This window comes from Podarcis erhardii, assembly GCF_964252035.2.
Source record: "Podarcis erhardii genome assembly, chromosome: 14".
NCBI classification, from domain to species: domain Eukaryota; kingdom Metazoa; phylum Chordata; class Lepidosauria; order Squamata; family Lacertidae; genus Podarcis; species Podarcis erhardii.
Window position 1 is genome coordinate 40209462 of NC_138503.1, and position 27371 is coordinate 40236832.

The following is a 27371-nucleotide window of genomic DNA, read 5'->3' on the forward strand; positions in this document are numbered from 1 at the left end:
TAAATAAATAAGTAAACCACTTCCACCACATTGTTAATTGTTGAAAAAGATGCCTTAACCAGGCAGCATAATGTTATTTTTCTTTTAAAAAATCATTTTAATACAATTGCTTATAAAAACAACAGAAGGAAAACACCCTATTAAAAAGAAACTTCCCCATGTTCTCTTGCATGCTGAAGTTTCCCCTAGTTTCTGTGTCTGACGCGTACAATCCCTGTAGTACACTTCTTTCTCCAAAGAGAGAGAGAGAGAGAGAAACCTATATGTTCCTTACGTCTTGCAGACTTCCTTTTCAAGCAGGGGTAGCCAACGTGGTGCCCTCCATTTTTTATGGGCTCCAGCTCCCATCAGCCCCAGCCAGCACGGCCAGTGGTCAGGGATGATGGGAATGGCTGTTTCTGCCACATTCAGAGGACACCATATTGGCTGAAAATGCCCTGTTTTTCCATATCCGGACTTATTTTTAAACGCTAGTGCTTACAAAATGTTCAGATAACTCTGTGCTTGTCTAACTGCTTGCTTTTTAAGCATCAGACATGACACCTCCCCCTTACTGTTCTTTCTTTCTTCTTTTAAGTGAGCATCATCCGTGAAGACTGGTGCTGGAAGAATAAATCCTTGGAACTTGAGGTTTTGGAAGAAGATGCGTCGGGGATTGAGTTCCGCCAGACCGGCTATATGCTGCGCTGTTCTCTTTCCCATGCGATCACTTTGGTGAGATCACGGCTTATATGTGTTCTCTTTGGCCTGAACTGCCCCACAACATAGCATCATAGGCAGCTGCCTTATAGAGAGTCAGACTCAGTATTGACCATAAGAGTTGCCCCTTCCAGTCCCTTCCAAAATCTGGTAATCACCAACCTGGCCGCTGCCCATAAATATCAAATTAATGATTTAAGTAATATATTTCTATACTGCTAGGGGGGGATGCTGGTTGCGCTGTGGCCTAAACCACTGAGCCTCTTGGGCTTGCAGATCAGAAAGTCGGCAATTTGAATCCCCACGATGGGGTAAGCTCCCATTGCTCTGTCCCAGCTCCTGCCCACCTAGTACAGTGGTACCTCGGGTTACATACGCTTCAGGTTACATACACTTCAGGTTACATACTCCGCTAACCCAGAAATAGTACCTCGGGTTAAGAACCTGTTGTCAGGATGAGAACAGAAATCGTGCTCTGGCGGCGCAGCCATTAGCTAAAGTGGTGCTTCAGGTTAAGAACAGTTTCAGGTTAAGAATGGACCTCCGGAGCGAATTAAGTACTTAACCTGAGGTACCACTGTAGTTCGAAAGTAGATAAATAGGTACTGCTGCGGTGGGAAGGTAGATGGCATTTCTGTATGCTCTGGTTTCCGTCAAGGTGTTCCGTTGTGCCAGAAGCAGTTTAGTCATGCTGGCCACATGACCCAGAGAGCTGTCTGTGGACAAACGCCGACTCCCTCGGCCTGAAAGTGAGATGAGTGCCACAACCCCATAGTCACCTTTGACTGGACTTAACCGTCTAGGGGTCCTTTGCCTTTACTGCCTTTCCCACTTAATTTTGGATGCAGAATTGGAAACTGCTGTAGTTGTTTGAAAACTGACTTAGAAACTTCAAAGATTGGGATTCAATACCTGCTAATAGACTTCTTGGGTTTTTTGTCATCAGGAGTTTTATCAGGATGGAAATGGACCTGAGAACGTTGGCATTTATAACCTGTCCAAAGGGGTGAACAGATTCTGCCTCTCCAAGCCAGGTAAGTGTCTTGTTGGAAATGAATGTATGTGTTTGTGCGTGAGGTTCCAACAGATAGTGGTAAATTTTGAAGTGCAGCCCCCATAACAGCCCCCAAAGCTGCACCCCATCGCAAGGTGAGTCTGCAAATACATGAAGGTGTATTGATTTACCCCATTTGCCAAAGAGCAGGAGGGCCTAGCCTAATATCCAACATTTTAGGATCAACAGATAGCCATAGACAGGTAAGCTGCAAAAGATGGTTAGCATGTTGGACATTGACTGGGAAATCCCAAGTTCACTGGATGACTGTAGGCCAATCGCTGTCTTGGGTTAGGCTCCCTTGCAGGGTTGTTGTTTTGAGGTTAGAGTAGACCAAGAACCAGGGTGCCTTCTCCTGAGTTTGAGGAACCAAGTGCATCCCGGAGTACCTCACCAGTCCTGTAGGGGGCGCACCAGGTGGGAGGCCATGGAACGTAGGAGGAGTGCCTATCTACCTATGCGATCTGCACTGAGATAGAGAATTGGTGAGGTTGTGTCTTCTGTTAGGCAAGCCTGTTTAGGCTGCAGGTTGCCAGCAAAATGCTTCAAGCGAGGCAGGTTAAGGAGCTGACGAAAAGGCTAGCGTGATACAGTTTTGAAGTATGGGAACCTTCAGAATCTGAAATCAGGATTGCAACTGTGTCTCGCTTTGATACTTTCAGGTGTGTACGAAGTCACACCCCGTTCCTGCCACCGTTTTGAGCACGAATACTACACCTATGACACGTAAGCATGAAGTAGCAGCTGGCTGGTAACCTTTGTGGAAATATTCACCATCAATATTTGCAATGAATAAATGTGATGAACTAGAAGGAGGCTTCACATATGTGAAGCTGTTTCCGGAGCTTATAGAGGCTATGGTGGAGCCGCTTTTCCATGGGTTCATCGCACAGTGCGGCTGTCGTGCTCTTTAAAGAACGAGCACTTAACTGCCTGGTTGGAGCCAGGCAAGCAGGTCCTTAGCACCTGACAGTCTTCCCTGACCCCAGCTGGGTGACACTTGCATGCTAAGGACCTGGCTGTTTGGACCCTAGGAGTCTAGGAAGCTGCCTTGTTAAAGTCAGGCCATTCAGTTCAGTATTGTCTATAGTAGTGGTGGGGAACTTTGGCCTGCAGGCCAAGCCTGCTCCTTTCCTGCCTGATGTCAATAGGCAGCGAGATCCAAATTCTAGGTCCTGCCACATTATGATAACTGCTTTCAAATGGCCAAAGGGCTGTCACATGGAGGATGGAGCAAGCCTGTTTTCTCCTGCTCCGGAGGCTAGGACCTGAACCAGTGGATTCAACTTACGAAAAGGGAGATTCTGATGAAACATCAGGAAGAACCTTCTGACCCTAGGAGCTGTTTGACAGTGAAACAGACTCCCACGAGACATGGTAGACTCTCCTTCCTTGGGAGATTTTTAAGCAGGGGTTGGGTGGCCATCTGTCGTGGATGGTTTAAGTTGAGATTCCTGCATTGCAGGGGGTTGGACTAGATGACCCTCGGGTCCCTTCCAACTCTACAGTTCTATGAGTCTGTGTTATAGCAGCACTGTGTTGTGTGGGCAAGTAGCTCTCATGCCACTGCTAGAGCATCTAAAGGCCACTTAAATGTTCCTTAAATGTAGTCTTAATTTGATGGCAGCTTTTCTTTTTTACCACCAGTAGAGGGCATACATTACACTGACTTTTAAGAATGTTGATCAGACCAATATTCATGTAGCCCACACATGGGTAAACTCATCCATTTTTTGGGGAGGGGAGGGAAAGATCCTAGGAACATGCTTTATAAATATGCCATTTCAAATTGTCATATTTGACAGGTTGATTTCTCTGAAAACTTCCACTGTAAAAGATTAAAACAAGGCATATAAGACATTGACATGATTGGCACTAGAGGGAATGTTTAGCCAATATTATTAGAGGGATGTTTGTCAGTGTGGTCCCCAAATGGGTTCTGCTCACCCCTGTGGTTTGCATTAATGAATCTCTCTTCCTGTGACCTCAGTTCAGACATTGCACCACAACACACTTGTTGAAATTTTCTTTCTTATGATTAGACTTCATTATAAGATCTCAGGGCAGGTCACAAGAAAAAATACAAGGTAAAAGCACAAATAAATAGTTAAAACCAAAACAACGAAACAATACCACCCCTTCCCACAAACACATTTAAAAATCTGTTGAAGATTAATTGGCCCAAAGCCTGGTTGAAGAGGAACATTTTCGCCTGGTTCCTAAAGATGTAGAATGAAGGCACCAGGGGAGAGCATTCCACAAACAGGGCCACTGCATTAAAAGGCCCATTCTCATGTTGTTACCCTCTGGACCTCTCATGGAGGAGACACATGAAGAAGGGCCTCTGATTGCAGAACCCAGGTTGGTTTATAAGGGGAGACGCGGTTGTTGTGATATCTTAAATGACAAGCCATAGATTGCGGCCATCTTTCTACCTCCGGAGGCTGCTATATCACGAAGATGGGAGTGAACTTATAATAGTTATAGGGCAAAGAGACTGATAATCTGAGATAAACATATTGCCAGTCCCCATTCTAGTTGGTTTCCCTAAACATGCTGGTGTGTTTCAAGTCTCTTAAAGCGGTTCAGCACTTTTGCTACTCAACTTCTGCAGATATCTGCCTCCAGAAACATTTCCCTCTTTAATTAACCACCCTATTTTCCAACTCTTGGTTATATACAATATTTTCAGCCCTCTTCCCAATCTTTTAGCTAGTCAGACGGAGTGTAGATTCCTATTTAGGCTTCTATTTCCCCTTAACTGCCAGATTCCTAGGCTGAATTTTTGACCCTCCAGTGTGGAACATCTTGAGCTAAACATCCCCTTAAACATTTAGCCTTAGCTGTTGACCCAGCTATGCATGAGAGTCTTTAAGTAAACCTCAACCATTTTACAACCCCAAGCCAAATGCAAATGGCTGGAAATCCTGTTCCTTTCATAGAGTGGAATGGAAAGCAAAGGGTGGTGGTTGGGATCGATTTTAAGTGCCCCCTCCCCTTTTCTGGTTCTAGGTCTGCTCCGAGTATACTGACGCTGACTGCGATCCGTCACCACGTCCTTGGAACTATAACAGCTGATAAATTGATGGATGTGATGGTTACCATAAAGTAAGAACTTTGGGGTTGCAAAGACTACCCTTGAATTACCAAGTTTTAACAAATGTTCATTGTCTTGTGTGGCTAGTGGGTTGCAGATGCTTAGGAGAAGGGTTTTTGGTTTTTTTACACGTGTAGAAGTTTCCGAAAAGTCCATGCATCCTTTATTCTATGGGACATCCCTGAATTGAAACAGTTGTGCGCCTAACCTCTGTAGAGCTCAAAAGGTCTGTTTATAAAGGAGCTTTAAAGCACTGGTCTTCAACTAGTGGGTCACAGCCTGATCCACAGAGCACAACCTACCACATGCAGATATATGGAAAAAGATCAAGAAATGGATTCCCAAATGCGTGTTTGGGTTAGAAGTGGCACCCTGAAACTCTTAATCTCGGGGCCATAGGTTTAAGCCCCAGGTTGGGCAAAAAAGATTCCTGCATTGCAGGGGGTTAGACTAGATGACCCTGATGGTCCCTTCCAGCTGCACAATTCTATGATTCTAAGACTAGAGAGCACGATGGCTGTTTCATAATTCAGGGCCTATAGCACTAGAGTGCCCTCTTTGAGGGTGGTAGTCGTCATCGTGCACTTCAACCTTGCACAACTTGTGAACTACAGTCGTACCTTGGTTCTCGAATGGCTTAGTTGCCGAACAAATTGGCTCCCAAACGCCGCAAACTCGGAAGTAAGTGATCCAGTTTGCAAACGCTTTTTGGAAACTGAACATCCTCCGTGGCTTCTGCTTGAGTGCAGGAAGCTTCAGCGTCAATCGGAATCCACACCTTGGTTTTCGAACAGTTTGGGGAATTGAACGGACTCCCAGAACGGATTAAGTTTGAGAACCAAGGCATCTCAGAAGCTATAGGAATATTAAGGGAGATATCCTAGGCCACACCCACACTATGCATTTGAAGCATTCTTACACAACTGTAAACCGTCGTGGAGAATCCTGGGAACTGTACTTTGTTAAAGTCCTGGGGATTCTCCATGACTGTTGAAAATGGCATAAGAACGCTTTAAAATTGTATGCTGTGGATCAGACTGCTGGTCTGCCTAGCTCAGTACTGCATATTATAGAGTGCTGGCAGCCACCCAGTCTCTTGGGCAGAAATTGGTCTACCAGGTGCTGAGCCTGAACATGCCCCAAGCCATCCAAAAGGATCCTCTGTCCCAGCGATGGAGAACCCATGGCCAGGTGTTTCTGGACGACAGATCCAGTAGACCACAGCCTGCATGTCCAGTGGTCAGGAATGATGGGAGCTGTAGTCCAGCAACATTTGGAGGGTTGCAGGTTCCCTGTTCTCGTTTTATGCCCCCAATGAACGAATTGAAGGGGCCCTTTCAGTATCTTCCCCTTGGTGGCCATTTCCCCTGCCAGTTTTGCATTCAGACGATTCATTCTCTTGTTTTGTTGTCTCAGATCCTCGATCGACAGTGAACCCGACCTGGTGCTTGGCCCCCTGAAATCTCAGCAGGAGCTGCGTCGGGAGCAGCAGCTGGCCGAGATTGAGGCCCGCAGGCAGGAGAGGGAGAAGAAAGGCCCAGAAGAGGAAGGATCTGAGCCTCCAGTCCAGGAAATGGTGGAGGAACTACAAGGGCCGTTCCACTACGAGTTTTCCTACTGGGCAAGGTGCGTTTGTCTTCTGCCCAGAGAGGTCCTTTTTCTTGTTATAGAAGCTTTCAAGGAAAGTTTGAACTGCTGTCTCTTCAGGCTTCAGCACACAGGGGGTTAGGAACCTCAGGGGCCAAATGTAGCGCTTCAGGTTTCTCTGTTTGGCCCTTGGCACTCTTGTAGGTCACACCCCTCCCTGGCCCTGCTTTGCACCCCAAGTGTTTTATTTATTTATTAATAAATTTGTAAATTAATAAATTTGTATACCACCTTCTTTATAGCTGTAGGTCGCGGGGTGGCTGACAACATAAACTTACAACGTAGAAAACTCAAAATACATAATAAAAATAATTAAAACGATTAACAATACTAGCTTATAAAACAATACGACTTATAAAAATACATTCTGCAATCAAAGAAGCATTTGAAACATCCCTGTCCCCCTTAAAAACATTAACCTTACCACAAGGGGGTCAGTCCACGCCCTCCTTCCTCCTTCCTGAAGTGTCACCCCCAAAGGGACGACACCCTTTGGCAGCGCCTCTTTTGTGGTGGCCCCGTTCCCAAGGCAGGCAGGCTTTCTAGATTTGCCCTTGAATTCTGATTGTGCCCCTTGCTTTCTGGGATGGAGGTCAGAGAGGGGTGTTTGAATGTGTGCAAAAACCAGGCTATTGCATAAAGTTTAAATTTGTGTTTGATGCTCCACCCCCTTTTCCTTCTGGCCCCACCCAGGACGGAATGCAACCCTCAGGATGAGAAAGGTTACCCGTCCTTTAGCATTGTCCATCTTGAGACAGCCGTTTGGACTCAACCATACAGTTCCAGCTCCCATGTTCTTTTATGGTTCTTTTTCCAGGTCTGGGGAGAAAATCACGGTGACGCCATCCTCGAAAGAGCTCCTTTTCTACCCGCCTTCAATAGAAACGGTTGTCAGTGGAGGTATATCTTGGCTGTAGCTCAGTGCGGGGAAGTTGCTGGTGGATTTGCACAGCTCAGTGGGTCGAGCGACTAAGCCTGGGACAGTGGCTGAATCAGGGAGTGTTGGACTAGGAGGCTGTAAAAGGAAGGGGCCAATGCCATTAATGCAGCAAAGCAGAGATAAAACACTAAAACAGCAGGTTTCCATTGGCTCCCCAGGGGCATCTGCTTGGCCACTGTGAGAACAGGACAGTGGACCTGCTTCTCCACTGTGGCATTCACAGAATGCTGTGTGAGATAGTAAGTCTGCAGGCTTGAGTTTGATAGCTGAGGCAACTGGCTGATGCAATCTGCCTGCAAAACTTTCTATGGAAGTGCTGAGTCAGAAAGACTCAGCAGTAATGTGCTTTCAGTTGATTGGCTGTCATCGGTCTAAAGGGGAAACCTGTCCAGCAGTAAGAGAGATAGAGAGAGAGAGAGATAGAAAGGTCTTCCTATTTGCCTTAAGATGCAGCCAGGTACCCTGTTGGACTATATGAACTGCTCATGTATTATAGCCTGTAGATTATTGTGTATATTTGTATATACTGTATATAACTCACAATAAATATACTGCACTGCACTGAAGAACCTGGAACTCTGAGCATTTCTGCTAAATTCGCAACATCCACAGGGCAGGACCTGAACCAGTGGATTAAAGTTGCAAGAAAGGAGATTCCAAATAAGCATTAGGAAGAATTTTCTGCTGGCAAGAACTCTTCAGCAGTGGGTGGACTTCCTACTCCTTCATTGGAGGCTTTTAAACAGAAGTTGGGTGGCCACCTGCCAGGGATTCTCTAGCCGTGGTTCCTGCATTGCAGGGAGCTGGTTCTAGATTAACCTTGGCGAGTCCCTTCTGATTCTATAAGGTGGACCTTCAGCCTGATCCAGCAGATCAGAGGGAAAAGGTCAAAATACAGCAACCGTTAGAAGTAACAATAATTCAGCTTTGGCAATGAAAATCGAAAAAGCATGTGGCCATTTATGGTCCAGAGGCCTTCCTAAACAGAAAGAAATAATAAAAAAAAAGCTGTTCACCATCTCACAGAAGATAATAAGAGGATGAAATGATCTCCCCCTGGGAGGGAGTTAGAGAGTTTCCATAATTTTTTTAATCCCTAACTTTCCTCTCTCTTTTCCTTCCTCTCCTCAATTTAAGAGAGCTGCCCCGGAAAGCTGATAGAAATACATGGCAAGGCGGGCTTGTTCCTGGAAGGGCAAATCCATCCCGAGCTGGAGGGTGTCGAGATCGTCATTAGCGAAAAGGGAGTGCCGTCGCCACTCATTACGGTTTTCACAGACGACAAAGGTTCATACAGGTAAGCCCTTACGGCCAGTTCCCAGGGGTTTGGGTCCAGAGGCCAACTCCAGGCACCTCTGCTCTTACCAGAGAGCATGCCTGCAGTTTGGCTGGCTGTCCTCCTTTTGCACAGTTTCTAAGGGTCCCTTGATCCTCAGGACTGTTTTTTGTTGCTGTTGTTTCTCAGGAGAGGGGCAGGGAGGTCACTCCCATACAAAGGCAGATTCCCTGTCCCCCCAAATCCCACCTGACGTCTTCTAGGGTTAACCTGCCCAGATCTGCAAAGCAGGGCTTTCGAACATATGGCCATAGGCAAAGAGTTGGCAGCTGAGGCTCTTTGTAGGACAAATAGACCAGTTCTGTATTGGGTTACCGTGATCATTTGACTGCCTTGGGATTCCCTTTAAACCAGAGGCCTTCAGACAGTGTTGTGGCTGGTAAATTCCTGCCCATGCCACTGTTTCCCTCTTGTATTCTTGTGTTCTGGTCCTGCTTGGCGGTTTCCTACAGGCGTCTGGACGGATACCAAGAACAGGATCAGACTAGGTGGACCTTTGGATTGATCCAGCAGGCTCATATGTTCTTACGTTCCCTTTATTTTTGCAGCGTGGGGCCTCTTCACAGTGACCTGGAATACACTGTCACCGCTCAGAAAGAAGGCTTTGTGTTGAGTGCCGTGGAAGGGACCATTGGGGACTTCAAAGCTTTCGCTCTTGCCGGAGTCACTTTTGAGGTAACGTCCTCCGTGTCCTCTGGCACCTCAGCAGAGTTGTTCCTTCTCTAGAGAATTCAGATGGGCAGAGGGCAGAAGGGGGAAACGTTGCTTGAGGAGAATGAGGCACACATGGTGCCAAATTTTATGGGAGGCCAAAGATTTCTCCCAGCCATTTCCAAAGAGGTGAATACATCTCTCCGCTTGGTGGCTCTCCATTTATCTGAGGGTAACACACCTGTGCTCTTTGAACTGTGTTGTCAGCTGCTGATTGGGTATGTGGTATTGCATCGCTTTTCTTTTTTTCATTTTAAACAGATTAAATCAGAAGATGACCATCCCCTTGCGGGAGTCCTCCTGTCCCTCAGTGGAGGCGTCTTCCGCTCAAACCTCCTGACTCAGGACAACGGAATGCTGACTTTCCCCAACTTGGTAGGGTTACATCCACAACTGTTCTTTTGGATCTGCTCTCTGAAAAATCATTAGAGGCCTGATGATGATGATGTTATTATTTATACATAGACCAGGGAACTGGGCTCCGCCTCCTGTGGGCCAACTTTGATGAGAGCTTGAAGCAGGCATAGGCAAACTCGGCCCTCCAGATGTTTTGGGACCACAATTCCCACCATCCCTGACCACTGGTCCTGTTAGCTAGGGATGATGGGAGTTGTAGTCCCAAAGCATCTGGAGGGCCGAGTTTGCCTGTGCCTGGATTAAAGTGGCTTCAAAGTGAGCCCCTTTTGAAGTCCTTACATAGGTGTGGTTTGAACCCAAACCACACCTGCAGATGGATGAAGTGGGGCTGTGTGTCCAGGACTCCTTTGGCTGCACCAGGGTGTTTCCATTGGGGAACCCCCTAGTGCTGTCAATTTCAGTGGGGTTCGCTTTCAGTGCTGAACGGTTCCCGATCATTCCCTTGTACCTATGTCCTTAGCTCCCAACAGCTGACATCACACAGGACTTCGGGAAAATTCAAGGACAATCAAAGAAACATTCAAATGGGTCATTGTACTATAGTATAGTATCCGTTCCTCTCTTCAAGAGCATTGCCTATTCTTCTACATTTCTCAATGACATGTTTTTGTAAATGAAGGTTTTCAACTCTGACAATTATGAAGGATCAGGGAAGAGAAGGGCTTATTTGTGTTGATGGGAAGATGAGAGTTTGTCTCAAATTAGACCCAATATAAATGGTATATACCTGGTAAAAGCCAGGCCAGCTCATACCTCACATTGAATTTGTATCCGTTCTTAAGGTACATATGTAAGAGGCTCGTTTATAATTCTATTTTGGAAATGATTTGTGTTCTTATGTAGTTGCACTGTTTTGTACTTTCTGGGTGTCCCATGATTATATCATAAAGCAGTTGTGTTGTATGTTATAAATCACACACTGCTAGGAGTTGTTTCTTTTTGTTTTGCAACGTATTCCTTATCAATACAAAGTTTGGAGTGGTGCGAGCAAATTTTTATTCTGGCCCAGGGAAAAAAAAAAAAAGCTTGAAAATGAATAGGTTTTGAGAAAAGGCAAGTGAGGGGCGACAGGATAGAAGTGTGTGAAATTATGCACAGCATAGAGAAAGTGTCTGGAGAAAAGGTTTTTCTCCCTCTCTCATAACACAGGAATGATGTCCAGTGAAGCTGGACTTGAGAAGATTCTGAACGGGTAAAAGAAAGGACTTCTTCACTCGGCGCATATTCAGACTGTTGACTTTGCTCCCACAAAAGGCAGAGATGGCCACCAACGGGTGGCTTTTGAAAGAGGATGAGACGAATTCCTGGAGGAACAGGCCATGTTCTGCCTCCACTGTCAAAGGCAGAAATGCTTCTGAATAACAGTTGCTGGAAACCACCGGAGGGGAGAGGTCCTGCTTGTGGACTTCACATAGGCATCTGTGGGAATAGGATTCTGGACCAGATGGGTCATTGGCCTGATCCAGCAGGCTCTTTTGTTCTTAATGGTCCGATCCACTTTGTTAGCTTCCTTCATCCTATGGGAAGCTGCCTTACGCCAGGTAGATTATTTGAACCTCACAGATCTACCGTATTTTTTGCTCTATAAGACTCACTTTTCCCCTCCTAAAAAGTAAGGGGAAATGTGCGTGCATCTTATGGAGCGAATGCAGGCTGCGCAGCTATCCCAGAAGCCAGAACAAGAGGGATTGCTGCTTTCACTGCGCAGCGATCCCTCTTGCTGTTCTGGCTTCTGAGATTCAGAATTTTTTTTTTCTTGTTTCCCTCCTCCAAAAACTAGGTGCGTCTTGTGGTCTGGTGCATCTTATAGAGCGAAAAATACGGTACCTCATAGACGATGTACCCATGAGCGATGAGGGAGAGCTTGTTCCCTGTGAGTGTCTGAATGAACTCCTGTATATGAAATAGCTTGTAGGAGTTTGAAAGATCTGTCTTTAGCCTTGCTGTTCTATAAACCTCTAATCTCCTGGGCACTCAACGCTTGCCGCAGCCAGGCAAGGACACATTTCTCTTTCGCTACGTGCTGGCTTTGATCTCGAAATCCCAACGCGTCCTCCCAGGGCTTAGTTCATAAGGCTTGGCCGGAAGCGGATCGTCTCCTGCAAGCCCAGAAGACAAAGGGGGGGAAAGTGCCGCGGTGCTTTGTCTCGGCTTCTGCATAAGCTGCTCTTCGAAAAAGACCGTTAGGCCATTAAATTACGCTGCCTCCCCTCCTGCTCAGAGGCAACACGTCTCTTATTACTAGTGTGTAATAACGGCCCCTTGTTTGATGCCTCTTGCAGAGCCCAGGGCAGTACTATTTCAAGCCCATGATGAAGGAATTCCGCTTTGAGCCCTCGTCTCAAATGATCGAAGTGCAGGAAGGGCAAAACCTGAAGATCACAATAGTTGGTTACAGGACGGCATACAGGTTGGTAGACGTGAGATGCCCCTCTATTTTAAAAATGCCATTGGGCAAATTTTGCCTTGCGTGGAGTCGACTGCAGGCTTTGCGTATGGCCTGCACAGATGCCCAAGCTCCCTTGCAAACTCCCCACTCCCTCCCTCCCCTACTGAATGTTTCTCTCCCCCCCCCCATAGAGTTCATGTTTCTTCCAGCCTCCTCCCCACGGAAACTAAGCACTCTTTCATTCTCTTTTCTTCAGCTGCTACGGTACCGTTTCTTCTCTAAACGGCGAACCTGAGCAAGGCATTTCAGTGGAAGCCGTTGGGCAGGGAGAGTGTGGCGTATATGGAGAAGACACTGTGACGGATGAAGAGGGCAAGTTCAGGCTGCGGGGGCTGCTGGTAAGAACCTGCACAGGCTTGAACCCGGCGGGCTGGTGTTTGATTTCCAATAATTCACAGCACACAGCCCTGTATGCAGGAGGTCCAATCCTTGGCCTCTCCAAGGCTGCATCTGCACTGTTCATTCCAAGCAGTATCGTGCCTCTTTAAGCAGCCATGGCTTCCCCCAAAAGAATCATGGGAACTGTAGTTTTCTGAAGGGTGCTGAGAGTGGTTAGGAGACCCCTTCTTCCTTCACAGAGCTACCATTCCCAGAGTTCCCTGGGAAGAGGGATTGATTTTTAGACCACTTGATTTGTGCCTGGCTAAGGCTCCATCTACACTATGCATTCAAAGCAGTATCCAGGCCTGGATAGCTCCCTTGGTTAGAGCACGGTACTGGTAACGCCAAGGTTCCAGGTTTGAATCCCAGATGGGGCAGCTGCATATCCCTGAGATGATCCTCAGGATCCCTTCAAACTCTGATTCTCTGCTCCCATGGCTTCCCTCAAAGTATTATGTCAGGCACCCCCAAACTCGGCCCTCCACATGTTTTGGGACTACAATTCCCATCATCCCTGACCACTGGTCCTGTTAGCTAGGGATCATGGGAGTTGTAGTCCCAAAACATCTGGAGGGCTGAGTTGCCTGTATTATGTTAAGGGTAGTAGTTTGTTAAGGGTGCTGAGAGTTGTCCCCTCACAGAGCTACAATTCCCAGAGTGGTTTGACACTCCCTCTTCCCTGTGAACTCTGGAAACTGTAGCTCTGAGGGGGGGGGAGTGCGAAATAGGGCTCTCCTAACAACAACTCCCTTCATGTTTAGCAAACTGCAGTTTCCAGGATTCTGAAAGTGGATCCCTGACTGTGGTATCTTAGTGCTTTAAATGTGTCGTGTGGGTGGAGCTCAGTTTCAAGCAATTCGCTCAGTCTCATCCCCTGAAGAATTAGGGCCTCCAGCTAGTATTTCCAACGGCCAGGATAATGGCAGTTGCCTCTCTCAGCCCAACCTGGAGATGCCAGGGATTGAACCTGCAACCTTCCGATTGCCAAGCAGGTGCTCTGCCACTTCCCCCAAAACTCTGGATGGCCGTGAGAAATTTGAGTTTCTTCAGTTATGTTTTGGGTAGAAACCTAATGGCTGTCACTGGTTGTTAAGAATTGGAATCGTTGGGTTTCCCCCCTTAACGGTATTGTTTAAATAAATGTCAGTTCGGATTGATCCTCTTCCTTTTTCTTTTAAGCCGGCCTGTGTGTATCACATCCAGCTGAAGGCTGAAGGCAACGATCACATCGAAAGAGCCCTTCCGCAGCACTTTGCAATTGAGGTAAGCTGCCCTTGGAACCAGAGGTCTGATTTTCTGGGTTAAGGGGATGCTGCTACCCATAACAGCACAGTATATATGATGATGAGCTCCAGGGGGGTGGGATAGTTTCACTCCTGGGAATACAAATGTTGATCCGCGGCGGGAATCAAGAGTGGTTAAAAGGTTCTCTAGGCTTGCATTCAGTAGACAGATTGAAATGAACAGATCCAAGTTAGCCATGCACATTCATTTCAGTGGGTGTACTCTGAGTAAGGCCAGCATCAGGTAGGAACCTCGGGTCTACCTTTCAAATGCGCTTTCTTATCTTCAGATCAGGCTATTGGTGTTCCCCATTTGTCAGCAGATTCCAGCTCCTTTTTGCCTAGCCAGCATGGCTGATACTCAGGGGTGCTGGGAGTTGTAAGGTGGCGGCATCAGGAAAGCCCCAGGTTCCCCGCCCTTGCTTCTGTGCGTACAAGTCCTGTTGAATGCAGTGGGGGTTACTTCGGATAGACAAACATAGGATTACCCTGCAAGAGATTGATTTACGAATTGGGATGCCCTGCAGCGTCTGCTGCTGACCTACCCTACAAGGTTGTTGTAGATAAGGCAACGTAATGCCCAAAATGCTTGGTATGTTGCTTCATTGATTTTTGGAGACATGGCCAGACGTTACTCACTCACTTTGAAGCCGGTTTTCTGCTACTACCAGTTTCGTGTGTGTGTGTGTGTGTGTGTGTGTGTGTGTGTGTGTGTGTGTGTATGTGTGTATGCTGTGATTCTCCCACCTTTAAATTTAACACCTTGTTCACCTGCTGTTCTGTGCACATGGCACATGGAATCCTTCAGTTAGGAGCATAAGAAAAGCCTAGCTAGATCAGAATTTGGTCTGTCTACTCCAACACCTTACTTCACAGATTTCTGGAATCCCAAAAGCTGGACATGGAGGGGATAGCTCACTCCCTTGTTTGTCCTCCATCAACTGGCATTCCAAGGTACATTGCCCCTAAATCTGGAGGTTTTGCTCAGCTGTCACGGTTAACAAGAATGTAAGAACGTATGCCGTGCCAAAGTTTCATCTAACCCAGGAACCTGTTTCCTCCTTAGTGGCCAGCCACTAGGAAGCCCATGAATAGGGCATGAAGGAGACAGCTCTCTCCACAGTTGTCCTGAGCAGCAACTGGGGCCCTATCTGCACTATTAAATTTAAAGCAGAATCACACCACAGTTCACTGGGAAGAGGGATTGATAAACTATTCCAGGAATTGTAACTCTTGTCAGGGGAATAGGAGATCTCCTAACATCTCTCAGCACTCTTCCCAAACTGCACTTCCAGGATTCTTTGCAGGGAAGCCAAAGTAGTTTAAAGTGTTATGATACTGTTTTAAACATTCAGTGTGGATGGGGCCTGGACGACTTCAAAGCATTGTATCCAGGGCTATTCCACATAAACCCATTGAAAGGAATAAAGACGACTAAGGTCCAGTCATATCAGTGGGCATAACTCTTGAGTTAAAACCTAGTTGCCTACAACCCAAATCGCTTTGGATTCCCAGCCATTCTCATCCCTGACAATCGGCCACACTGGCTGGGCTGGATACACTCAAGTGTCCACCAACATCTGGAGGGCACCAGGTTGGGGAAGCCTGACCTTAGACCCTGAGTGAATTCCGGGCTCTGCTTTTGCTACAGTGGACAGAATCCTCTCCCAGCATCTACTTAACTGGGGTAATAAGGCCACTCCACAGAAGCCAGCTTAAATGGGCACCAAAGGACAGGGGCGGGGGAGATGGTTTCACAGGTCACTAGTAAGGAAGGACTGTATTTCTGCATCCAAACAGTTTTTCCATGCAAGAGGCTTCTGTTCAGCCTGGTCAAGCAACAAGACAGTTTTTGGACTACTGGATTCATGGTCTATTTAGTTTCATGCAGAGTTTTCAGACCATAAAAAAAGAGAGAGAGGGAGAAACATCAGGAATTATACAGACCATTTATAATCACTGTTTGGGAAGCTAGTCATTTGCAGAGGCCCACTGAGTAAGGAATAAGGCGCAGGCAGAATAGATCAGAGCATCAGAGATAAATAACTATACAACTTTTGGAAGGCAGCTCTGTATATGGAAGTTTTTAATGTTTGATGTTTTATTAGGCGTTTATATTTGTTGGAAGTTGCCCAGAGTGGCTGGGGCAACCCAGTCATTTGGGTGGGTTATAAATAATAAAATTATTATCTTCGAACTGAGGCCGTTTGGGATCTTCTTTTTTGGTTTTGGGGGGAAAGGCAGCTCAGGGGGGAGGAGGGGGAGACACAAGGTTTATAAAATGGTTTATCGTGCATGGCAAAAGTGGGCAAGAGGATTTGATTCTCCCTTCTCCACCCATAACCCATGAGCAGAGGTTGGGGGACCTCTGGTCTAAAAAATTACCCGTTCTGGCAGAGGGAGATGAAATCGATGTTCTGTTTATATCCTCCTCCTCCCTGCTGTCTCAAGGTGTGTTGCAGCAGTTTTGAAATTCGCTCCCGCGTGATGCAGCGATGGCCACCGATTCGTATCACTTTAGAAAAGGATTAGACAGATTTAGGGAGGCTGAGCCTGCTGGTATCCACTAGCCATGGTGACGAAAGTTCTGTCTCAAGAGTCACTGTGCCTCTGAAAACCACCTGTGGGGCGTCACAAGCAGGGAGAGCGCTGTTGCACAGACATCTTGGTTACAGCCTTCCTACAGGCACCTGGTTGGCCTGTTCCAGCAGTTGCTCTTCTCATCTAAGAAGGTCCCAAGTTGAATCTCCAGGTAGGGCTGGGAGACACCCCATTCTGTGAAACCCTCTGCCAGCCCATGTGGACAAGACTGTCCCAGGTGGACTAATCTGCTGTCATGTTAAGCCATCTTCCTGTGTAGCCATTGTGGCTAACGGCCACTGGTAGGCCTCTTCTCCATGAATCAATGCCCTTTAAAAGACATCCACGTTGGTGACAATCACCAAGTCCAGCAATAGCAAATTCTATACTTCATGGTCTCCGTGAACAACTACTATTGTATGATCACAGACAATCATATAGTTTATCTTCCTGGGTTCTAGCATTAAGGGAGTATCGTGCTTTCACTTTGGCATTCTAAATCACAGCCCTCTTGTGATGGAATCAGAGGTGGGGAAATCACCGACAGTTGCTGCCTAATTCCTTATTTTGGTTTTAGGAGTTGAATTTGAGGAATACATTTCAGGGAACTCATACCCGGTTCTTCTCCAAAAAGCTGATTTGTGCATGGCCCTTCCCCCCCCCCCTCCATACACGAAGGAGGACATATTTTTCAGCAGTGCCTGAAATGCAGCATGAATGTTCATTTTTACGGCCGAGGGAGCTGATCAGAGAGCTGATATGAGCAGCATATTTAATCCGAAGCCTTCCATCTGGCCGGTGTTAAAGGAACCTTCCCCCCCACCCCACCTTCCATATTGTAGGTTGGCAGCAATGACATTGAGAACGTGAATATCATCGCTTTCCGCCAAATTAACCAATTTGATCTGAGTGGCAATGTGATCACTTCCTCGGAGCATCTGCCTACCTTATGGGTGAGTGCACCTCTTTCCAGTTGTTTTTGAGATTCCTCAGTGTGACACCCCACCCCACCCCCGGGCATGGATTTATTAAAGGCAATCCCTCTTCATTCTTGTGCATTGTGAATTTTTGAGGGGATATTTTCTGGGGCCTTTTGTGGGCACCAGAAGAGGTACTGGCAGGGGCCCTGGTGCCCATGGGTACCACATTAGCAACTCTGCAGTTAGAGCCAAAGGGGCTTGGGAAGAGACAGAACTGAGGAGGGGGATGAGATTGCCGCCATCTTAACCATCCCAGTAAAGGCCGTATGCCTTTTTCTCTGTCTTCTCCCCTCACAGGTGAAGCTTTACAAAAGTGAGAACCTTGACAACCCAGTTCACACTGTCTCGCTAGGCCAGTCTCTGTTCTTCCACTTTCCACCATTGCTCCGGGACAGAGAGGTATTATTTTCCTTCCTTCTGCGTAGGAAGATCAGAAAGTGCTGGTTCATTTAGCTCAGCACTGTCAACACCAGTGGTCTTCAACTGGTCCAGACCCAAGGCCCACCTCTGACTCACAAGCCTGCAGCACGGGGCCTACTTTCACATACTCACTTTTGATTTATACCTAATAGTGCAAATAAGGCACATTATTAATCCTCAAATAGCAGTTCACAGAGCCATTTCCGTAGTGCCCTAGCATTGCTACTAAATGAAAACCAGACGTCTTTTACACTTCTCCCTAGCCAAACGACGGAGAAGCTATTGAAAACCAGTGATTTGGGGTTTTTCCAAAAACAAGACTCAAGATGGCAAATGCTACACAACCAAGCTTCCCACCTCAGTGGACGCTTCTATCCCTGCTACGTAGAGAACTCCCTGGCTACACACATTACTGTAGGATTAGCCAGAAATATATTTCTGGTTGTAAAAGTCTCTTGCCGCTTTGCAGCACTCGTAGAAATAGATGAAATGAGTTTCTCATCAGAAGAATGTGTCTAGCCCAGACGCCACAGGGAGTGCCTTTTTGGTTTGGTTAGCTGTAGCCGGAGTCCCATTTGGCAACAACAGCTTTACCGTGACCCGTCTGGGATGGCTTTGTGGAGCCAACTGGGCGTCCTGACAGACTGATTGAAGACCCATGACTTAGGGCCAAGTGCACAGACAAATTGGAAGATCCTGGTTCTCCTGTTCAGCTTTGTGGCATTTATCTTGCGGGCCCATTAACTCAAGGTTGGGAATGCAAGCGATGCAGGCTCCAGGTTTTGGGGAGCTGCAGAATGGGATCTTCTCTCCTTGCCAACTCTCACCACAACCTGTTTGCTTGCCCCTCATGGCTGGGTATTACACCCCCCCCCCAAACTGAATGCTAGCAGTTTCCTCCTGTTCTTTCATTGGCAGAATTATGTGGTACTTTTGGACTCGACACTTTCCAGGTCCCAATACGACTACACCTTGCCTCAAGTTTCATTCACCACCCTTGGGTACCATAAACACATCACCTTGGTTTTCAATCCTACGGTAAGCATCTTCTGGCCAGCCTATTCTGCAAACGCGCAAGGAAAAGTTCTGTTGGGGCTTCCTTTTCATTTCCAGCTCTTCTGCTTTCCTAGCTCTCAATAAAGTTGGGTCTTGCTTTGTTTCCAAGGGAAGATTTTTGGCGCTTTATAAGTGATCTAACAGCCAGGTACCTGGTTCAATTCAAAGAAACCGCTGCCCCCCCACCCAAAAGTTTCAAAACAGTGGATTCAAAATGAAATCCGATCATATCCAAAATAAATGAAAACTTGCTCCTCGATCTCCGAAAGCATCATGCAACATTTTGTTACAATATCTTAAGATGCGTCCCAATACATAGCAAACAAGCAGCTTTCCAAAATGGATAATGTTGATGATGAAATTAAGCAACTGCCCTGCAAGTGTGCATTTCAGGGGAAGAGGAGCAATGGCTGTCAAGCACATACTTCTTGACCTTTCCATTGAGCAACCGCAACAAAACTCCAAAGCAGCCTTTCCCAACCTTTGGTTCCCAGATGTTGTTGGACTACCTACAGCTCCCATCACCCCTAAGTGGCAGGGCCAGTGGTCAGGGATGAAAGGACTAAAAACATGGACAGACCAAAGACTGGGAAAGGCTACTCGAAAGGGCAATCACACTTTGGGAGGGAGGAAAACTGCTACACAATACCTTTTTTAAAATTTATTTTTTAAACAAAGGGACGAATCGTACTAAGAGTGTTCTGTAGGAACTAACAGCCACGCACCTTTGACTTGTTGTTTGCAGAGAAAGCTGCCTGAGCAGGATATTGCGCAAGGATCTTACATCGCCCTGCCATTAACGCTGCTGCTCCTGTTAGCTGGTTACAACCATGATAAGGTAAAATGTCTCTCTCTGTGTGTAAGTGTAAGTAGTGTTACTCTTTTTTTCAGGAGCCAAATGTGGCCTCTCTAGCCTTCTCTGTCTGTGGCTTGGGAACTCTCCCCAGACCACCCCCCCCCCACTTTCCCCAGGTCATACGCCTCACCAGCCTCGTTTGGCACCATGCTAAAGTGGCATTGCCTGACTGGAATAAGTCCTTGAAGTTTGTTAATGCCCCTCACTTGCCTAGATGGGAGGGTAGAGAAGAGAAGGGCTGTCATTGGGTGCAGAAACTAGTCTGTTGAGCAAAGGTAAAATTTGTCTCCTTTGTCCCCACCCATTGCTGACACATATCCCCTGCTCAGCAGGAAATGTGACTCTTGGGCTGAAGAAAAAAAAAGAGGTTTCCTCACCCTGTCTTTAATGATTATATTATGCCGTTATTGCTGTAAGGGTCCATCATGCTTATCTGCATTTTTCTGCCCCCTCTACAGCTGATCCCCCTGCTGCTCCAGCTAACCAGCCGTCTCCAAGGGGTGCGGACGCTGGGGCAGGCAGGTTCTGACGCAGGGAGCCTTGAGGACATGAAGAGGCAAGCCAAGAAGCAGAAGATGAGGCGGACATGAGGTGAAAAGAGCTCCTGTCATTGCTAGAGTCCTGGCGTTTTCGACCAGCGTAGCTCCTAAACAGGACTGAATCCTGGGACCTGAGGAAGGCATTTGTTTACATTAGGGTTCCATCCCAGATGGAATATCACAGTTGCTTTTTAAAAAAAACAGTGACGATGAACCAACAGGATTTTGATACGGAGAACATCATCCTCACTGGAGGCAGTTGCGGGGGGAACTTATTGTTGGAGATAACACCTTATTATATTTTTCCTCGGTTTTACAAGAATGGCAGCCAATAAAACCTGATTTCGCCTCCCAGGCTGTTAAATTTGGTTTCAGTTTTAATATTTTACCTTTTCAAACCTTGGTGTTGTGTCATTTCACTTAAACTCTGCACGCCCTTCCCCTTCTCCATCCTAAGAACAAAACGTACTTAAGGATAACATACTAAAACAAACGCAGTCCTGTTTGCATGATTGCAGTGGACTCCAGCACAGGCAAGCTCAGCATTGGTGGCCATATTGGGATGGTGGTGCTCACCTAGAATCATAGAATCATAGAGTTGGAAGAGACCACAAGGACCATCGAGTCCAACCCCCTGCCAAGCAGGAAACCTGATCATGGGGTTGCTGCCACTGCTGCTTGATTCGAAGGGGGAAAAGGAGATTGGTGCAGTGTGGTGCAAACACACCGGCTGAACCCATCTAGCACTCCTGCTGGTACCTTAGCACCACGCTGACCTCCCCTTCTCCTTCATGATAAGAAAGAAGCATATGGTCTGTCAGGAGGTCAGGTGAACACTGCCACTGCTCCACCATGTGCTCCTGGGCATGCTGCTGGTTCCACCGCAGGATGCCTGTGCAGATGTGTAGCCGTCTGTTGACGCTGCACATGCTTGAAGGCTTCAACATGGTTGGGCCAGATTGTTCTGTTGCTCCAAGACCTTCAGATGCTGTCCAATTAGCCCCTTTGCTTTAATAAAGCCTGTCATGAGAAGCTGATGTGGGTGGAGTCCGCAGGAGAGGAGTTTTTGGTGCACAGTTTTAAACCACGCACTTTTATGGGGGTCTTGTGTCACTAAGGGCAGTAGACCTTAGTGGATTTAAATTTAGACGGAGCCAATAATTAAGAGCAACATGGTTGGGACAACCATGCCTTCGTGAGGGTTTTTTTTCTCTTCCAGCTGACATAAAATAGTATAGTTGGAGGGACCATGGGGGTCATCTAATCCAACCCCCCGCAGTGCAGAAATCTTGAACCCACAACCCTGAGATTTAGAGTCTCATGCTTTACCAACTGAACTATCCATCAAAAATATGTCAGTTCTATGTATAGTCAGTTAAAAAGAGGAACGTACCCGATGTAGCCTGTCCAGTGGAGCAAAAAGATGTCACAACTAGAAATTTGCCTTTGCAAATGCAACTGTTGGATGGGAGAAGCGTCAGTGGTCTTATCTCTCCCTTATAGGCTACAGCAAGGATGGGGAAGCTCTCGCAAGGACCATGGTCCCCTCTGGGCAGCCATAGGGGACTCCCATTCAGGATCCTGAGCAGGACCAGAGGCAAATGGGGGCACGACATTAGTGTCATCTTTGTATTATCTTCCATTCAGACAAGCCAGAGAGACACTATCGGAGTTTCCAGAAATACATCCCAGCCAGGCAAAACCACTCGAGGGGTGCATTCTCTGGGGAGAGGGTGTGTGGCTGGCCAGGGTCCACTTGGGCCCAAAGTTCCCCACCCTGAGGCTACACAGATCAGGCTCCCTGCAAAAGTGGCTATTGGTGTTTTACTGCCCCCAATTCTTCCCCCTACGGCTGTCTTCCCTCTCACTTTGTGAGGAGGAAATTGATTGTCGTAGTACAACACTCCAGGCGTTTCAGAATTGACTTGTGAATGAAAGGGATCATTAATACCGAATGTTTACAAGCTGGTTATAGCAGATGATTCATGTTTGATTCATAATATGTCCTTTTTATTAGACAGATGATAGATTAAGTGCTGTGGTGTTTTTTGTTTTTAAAAAAACAACATCATTATTTTTAAAAAAATGAAATATCCAAAGCACTGTTCAGGTTGCTAAGTAACAATGGTGTTGGTATCGGTTATCATTTGCGCAATGAAAGTCTTACAAGCAAGTGAATTAGTAATCAAAGATAGCGGAGCTCATGTGGACCGAAAAGGAGACGGCATTTATCCAGAGGAAATGTGTCTGTGTCACTGGCCCCAAAGCGCTTGATTCTAATTTGTAACGAGGTGGCCGTGTGCCCTGCTTTAGGGAGGACAGTCTTCTTGTGAGAGGCAAGGACAGTCTGCTTCAAATCAACAGCAGAATCCCATCAAAATGCCTGCCATGTCTCTAGCCCTCTAGGTGGGGAACATTTTCTAGCCTGAGGGCTGCATTCCTTTCTAGGCAACCTTCTGAGGGCCACATGCTACTGGCGGGTGGGGGCAGTGGCCAAAATGGGTGGAGCAACAAGTGTTAACTATTACCTTTGTAGGGTAGGAGACTTCCTCATACCTGCCAACATTTCTCTGATGAAAGGCAATATTACCTTCTCTGGTGTCAAGGCAATAAACAACTCTTTTACTTTTAAAAGACAACTGAAGGCGGCCCTGTTTAGGGAAGTTTTTAATGTCTGACGCTGTATTGTTTTTAATATTCGGTTGGAGTGGCTGGGGAAACCCAGCCAGATGGGCAGGGTATAAATATATTATTATTATTATTATTATTATTATTATTATTATTATTATTATTATAAAGGGAAGTACTAGAATAGGGAATGATGATGATTTTTTAATTTTCTTATATCCTGGGTGACTTTCAACATAGATAAAACATTAAAAAACTTCCCTACAGTGGTGCCCCGCAAGACGAAAAACTCGCAAGACGAAAAACTCGCTAGACAAAAGAGTTTTCCGTTTTTGAGGTGCTTCGCAAGACGAATTTCCCTATGGGCTTGCTTTGCAAGACGAAAACGTCTTGCGAGTTCTTGCGAGTTTTTTCCCTTTCCCCCCCTTTTGCTAAGCCGCTAAGCTGCTAATAGCCGCTAAGCCGCTAATAGCCGTGCTTCGCAAGACGGAAAAAACGCAAGACGAAGAGACTCGCGGAACGAATTATTTTCGTCTTGCGAGGCACCACTGTATTCACGACTGCCTTCAGATGTCTTCTAAAGGTTGTCTAGTTACTTATCTCTTTGGCTCGGGGGGTCACATAACTCCATACCCTCCAATATTTCTCCAATGAAAACAGGGACGTCCTAAGGAAAGGCGGGACATTCCGGGATCAAATAAGAAACTGCGACGGCTTCTGTAAATCTGAGACTGTCCCTGGAAAACAGGGACTCTTGGAGAGTCTGCTTTCTCCACACACTGTTCTCTGACTCCCATCCAGTCACTCAAGAGACACGATGGGTCCTTGCCTCACCTGTGATTCCCCTTAACTGGCCTTCAGAGACATATGGACTCTTACAGCAGAAGCAAAACATAACCATTTCTCCTCAGACTGCGGAGGTAGCGCCTAGCTACAATGGCTGGTAACCACGGTTAGCCTCATCCTCTGCGAATTTGCCTAATCCTCTCTTAAAGTTCTCCGATTCAGTATAGGCTGCTTGGCTATCAACATTCTGCCCCTTCCCCGAATGCTCTGTTAGTGGGATTTGTTAAGATTTCTGCTTCTAAGCCAAAGGCCTACTGGGAAAAAGCCTCTTGCAAATTCCTAGGGTTCTTTTCCTTATAGCATAAATGGACTCACGTGAATTGAAAGCAGGGGAGGAAGCAGTTCATGGATCACCCTCTCCTGCCATTAAACACGAGGCTTAATTTACATGTTCATCGCAAAATCCTCCTGGGCAAAACAGCAGCATTCATCCGCAGGAAAACTGTATGTCTTTCGCCTGCTCTGGAGGAGGAGAGGGAGAATTACCTTCCTAATAGGCAAATATTTATTTCCTGCTCATTTCCAAAGGTCTGCACCTACTGGTTTTCAGTGTTTATAGTGTCGTCTGTTTCCTCATAACAGATCAAATGGTGCCCATTAGTGTGCTGGCAAATACAGAAATGCTCAGTTCCTTCATGGTTGTCACAACCACACCCTGCCTAACATGCCACCGTTATTAGATCTTGCAATAATCTTATAACCACACAACAACAACAATAATAATTAGGGGTGCTTTGCAACATTTAATGCAGATCTCCATTACAGTGTTGGTATAAAATCACAGTCATGTGTACACTTGCCCAGGGGTAAGCCTTGTTGAAAAGGGCAGGAGTTACTTATGAGTAAACATGTATAGGGGTGGTTCTATAAGCTATGGAAGAGCCATAGCTCAGTGGTACAGCACCTGCTTTGAGTGCAAAAGGTCCCAGGTTCAGTCTCCAGTCTCTCCAGTAACGACTGGGAGAAACATCAGTCTGAAAACCTGGAGAGTGAATGTGGACAATACTGAGCTAAATGGATCAGTGTCTCACTTGGAATATGGCAGCTTCCTCTGTTCCTGAGCTGCTTGTTTTTCTCCTTCTTTACTAAACTTTGCAAACCCTTATTTGCAGAGATGACAATGATGATGAATAAATATTAATTAATAAACCAAACAATCTCTATAATTCCAAACATGTGAACTTTGAAGGAAGAGCCATGCTAATGAGACATTGGAATGAAGAGCTCGATTCTGGTTTACTTTTTTGCCTGGTAAATTATAATAAAACTTCACATGCATTAAATTGCAGCATGAAGTCAATTGTCGGTGCATAGCAAATTAAAATTAGACACTTTCTCTGACTGGGAATTTATTCCCCCCTTAAAAAAAAAAAAGCAAGGAGTGAGGTTTGCTTTCAATCAGAGCACAGTTGTGTTCTCATGGGAAGGAAATCAACTCCTTTCTGTTCTGGAGAGAGATCAGTTTGACAACCATGGAAAACCACCGACTTTTCTCTCTTTGCGATACAGATGGAGGAAGCACACTGAAATGACAGCAATCTAGACAGTGCTTGTTTCATGGGCAGAAACAGGGATAGAAATTTGTTAGATGCTCATGGCTAGGAAACCGAGGGCCGAATGGTTGGTCAACTTTTGGTATATCCCTTTCAGGGCATTGTGCTATAGAATTAGGTCTGATACTTTGGCTTGTCAGGTGCAGCATGGGGCAAAGTTTTTTCACTTTCATCACACTAGAACTAAGGGACATCCAACAAAGATGAATGTTGAAAGATTCACGACAGACACAGCACATACTTAAACTAAGGAATTCGCTTTCACAAGAGGCACTAACTTGTATAGCTTTAAAAGAGGATTAGAGAAATCATGGAGGTTAACGCTAATGAAAGGCTACTCACAACGATGACAATATATTTTTTGTACCCTGCCCATCTGACTGGGTTGTCCACTATGGGTGGCTTCCAACACATATAAAACATTAAACCTTAAAAAGCTTCCCTATACAGGGCTGCCTTCAGAAGGCTTCTAAAGGTTATATAGCGGGCATCCCCAAACTCAGCCCTCCAGATGTTTGGGACTATAACTCCCATCATCCCTAGCTAACAGGACCAGTGGTCAGGGATGATGGGAATTGTAGTCCCAAAACATCTGGAGGGCTGAGTTTGGTGATGCCTGTTATATAGTTTCTCATTTCTTTGACTTTTGATGGGAGGGCGTTCCACAAGGAGGGTGCCACTACCGAGAAGGCCCTCTGCCTGGTTCCCTGTAGCTACACTTCTCCCAATGAGGGAACAGCCAGAAGGCCCTCGGAGCTGGATCTCAGTCTCCGAGCTGGACGATAGGAGTGAATTGAATGTTATTATTACTGTCACAGACCAGTTCCGGCTCGGTAGGAGTGGATATGCTCCTCTGATGGCTATGTGCTGCCTCCTTTGTCAGAGGCACGATGCCTTCGAACTGCAGTTGCTGGGAATCATAGAATTGTAGAATCACAAGTGTGGCAGATCCTGCTTGTAGATTTCCAATATGTTTGGCCACTGAGAGAATAGGATGCTGGACTAGATGGGCCACTGATACTGATGGGGCAATAATGTCATTCTTAATTTTCCACCGATGGTCTCAATTAGATTCCCACCCCACAAGCAATCTGGAGAGGCGGCAACCACATGTCAGAATCCAGTCACAGCTTTTCGATGCATCAAAAAGGTTGCTTCCGAAATGTCCCTTTCTACTTTGGAATGCTTGGATATCTTTGCGCTTTCTGTAACCAGAATGTTCATTTCCCTTTACCTCTTTCATTTCAGCCCCCAAATTTAATCGCGCTCCTGGATGTCACCATTTCGCTGAACAGCTGATCTCGCTACAAATTTGAACATTAATGCAACCTCGAGCCTCTTGTGTGACAGTTATGCTCAAAGACTGTCCTTGAATTAGGTCTCAATATGAAGACTAGGCTGTGTCTCCATGGTACCCATTATCCTGCGTGTGAAGAGCAGGATATGACTCTTCCCATCCACTTGTTTGTTTGTAAAAGGTTTTGTCTTTTCGTTCGCCCCTTTGGTTTCTCAAACAGCCGAGGGGAGAGAAACCACTGCAGATGTAAAACAGGAGCTCAGACGGCATCAGACTCATTCCGATAGGCTTATTTGTCTGACAGCCTCGAGGGTAGAGACTCTTCTGCAAGTGATAAAATAATTGGCAGCATATCGGAAAGCAATTTAATAAGTTTGCTACCTGTTGCATTATGGATGCAAAATTTCTCCCCCTGGACTCAATCACAAGGTTGGGGGTTGGCAATTCCAACTGCTTCTGAAGAGTCGGCAGGCGTTGTTGGAGAAAGACAGGGAATGTGTTTCGCTTGAGATGAGGAGTAACAAGACTCGGGAGGGTTTGAGCCGCTGTGCCTGGGGAGAGAAAATCTGATCCTTTCTGGTTGCTCAGACTTTATGTTTCCA

General features: G+C 46.3%; 1 protein-coding gene across 1 annotated transcript in view; it reads left to right on the top strand.

Annotated features, from left to right (window-relative positions):
* Window positions 1-20809, top strand: part of LOC309329074 (BOS complex subunit NOMO1-like) — a 34434-nt gene extending 13625 nt beyond the window's left edge. Inside the window, exons 15-31 of the mRNA XM_081839561.1 lie at window positions 578-714; window positions 1646-1733; window positions 2416-2479; window positions 4766-4861; window positions 6267-6476; window positions 7315-7397; window positions 8575-8734; window positions 9322-9448; window positions 9746-9859; window positions 12184-12311; window positions 12547-12688; window positions 13911-13994; window positions 17437-17547; window positions 17872-17973; window positions 18913-19032; window positions 19796-19888; window positions 20365-20809. Of these exons, the coding sequence (XP_081695687.1) occupies window positions 578-714; window positions 1646-1733; window positions 2416-2479; window positions 4766-4861; window positions 6267-6476; window positions 7315-7397; window positions 8575-8734; window positions 9322-9448; window positions 9746-9859; window positions 12184-12311; window positions 12547-12688; window positions 13911-13994; window positions 17437-17547; window positions 17872-17973; window positions 18913-19032; window positions 19796-19888; window positions 20365-20496 (1991 nt within the window). The 3' untranslated portion in view covers window positions 20497-20809. The remainder of the gene's footprint in view (window positions 1-577; window positions 715-1645; window positions 1734-2415; window positions 2480-4765; window positions 4862-6266; window positions 6477-7314; window positions 7398-8574; window positions 8735-9321; window positions 9449-9745; window positions 9860-12183; window positions 12312-12546; window positions 12689-13910; window positions 13995-17436; window positions 17548-17871; window positions 17974-18912; window positions 19033-19795; window positions 19889-20364) is intronic.
* Window positions 20810-27371: the final 6562 nt, after the last annotated feature.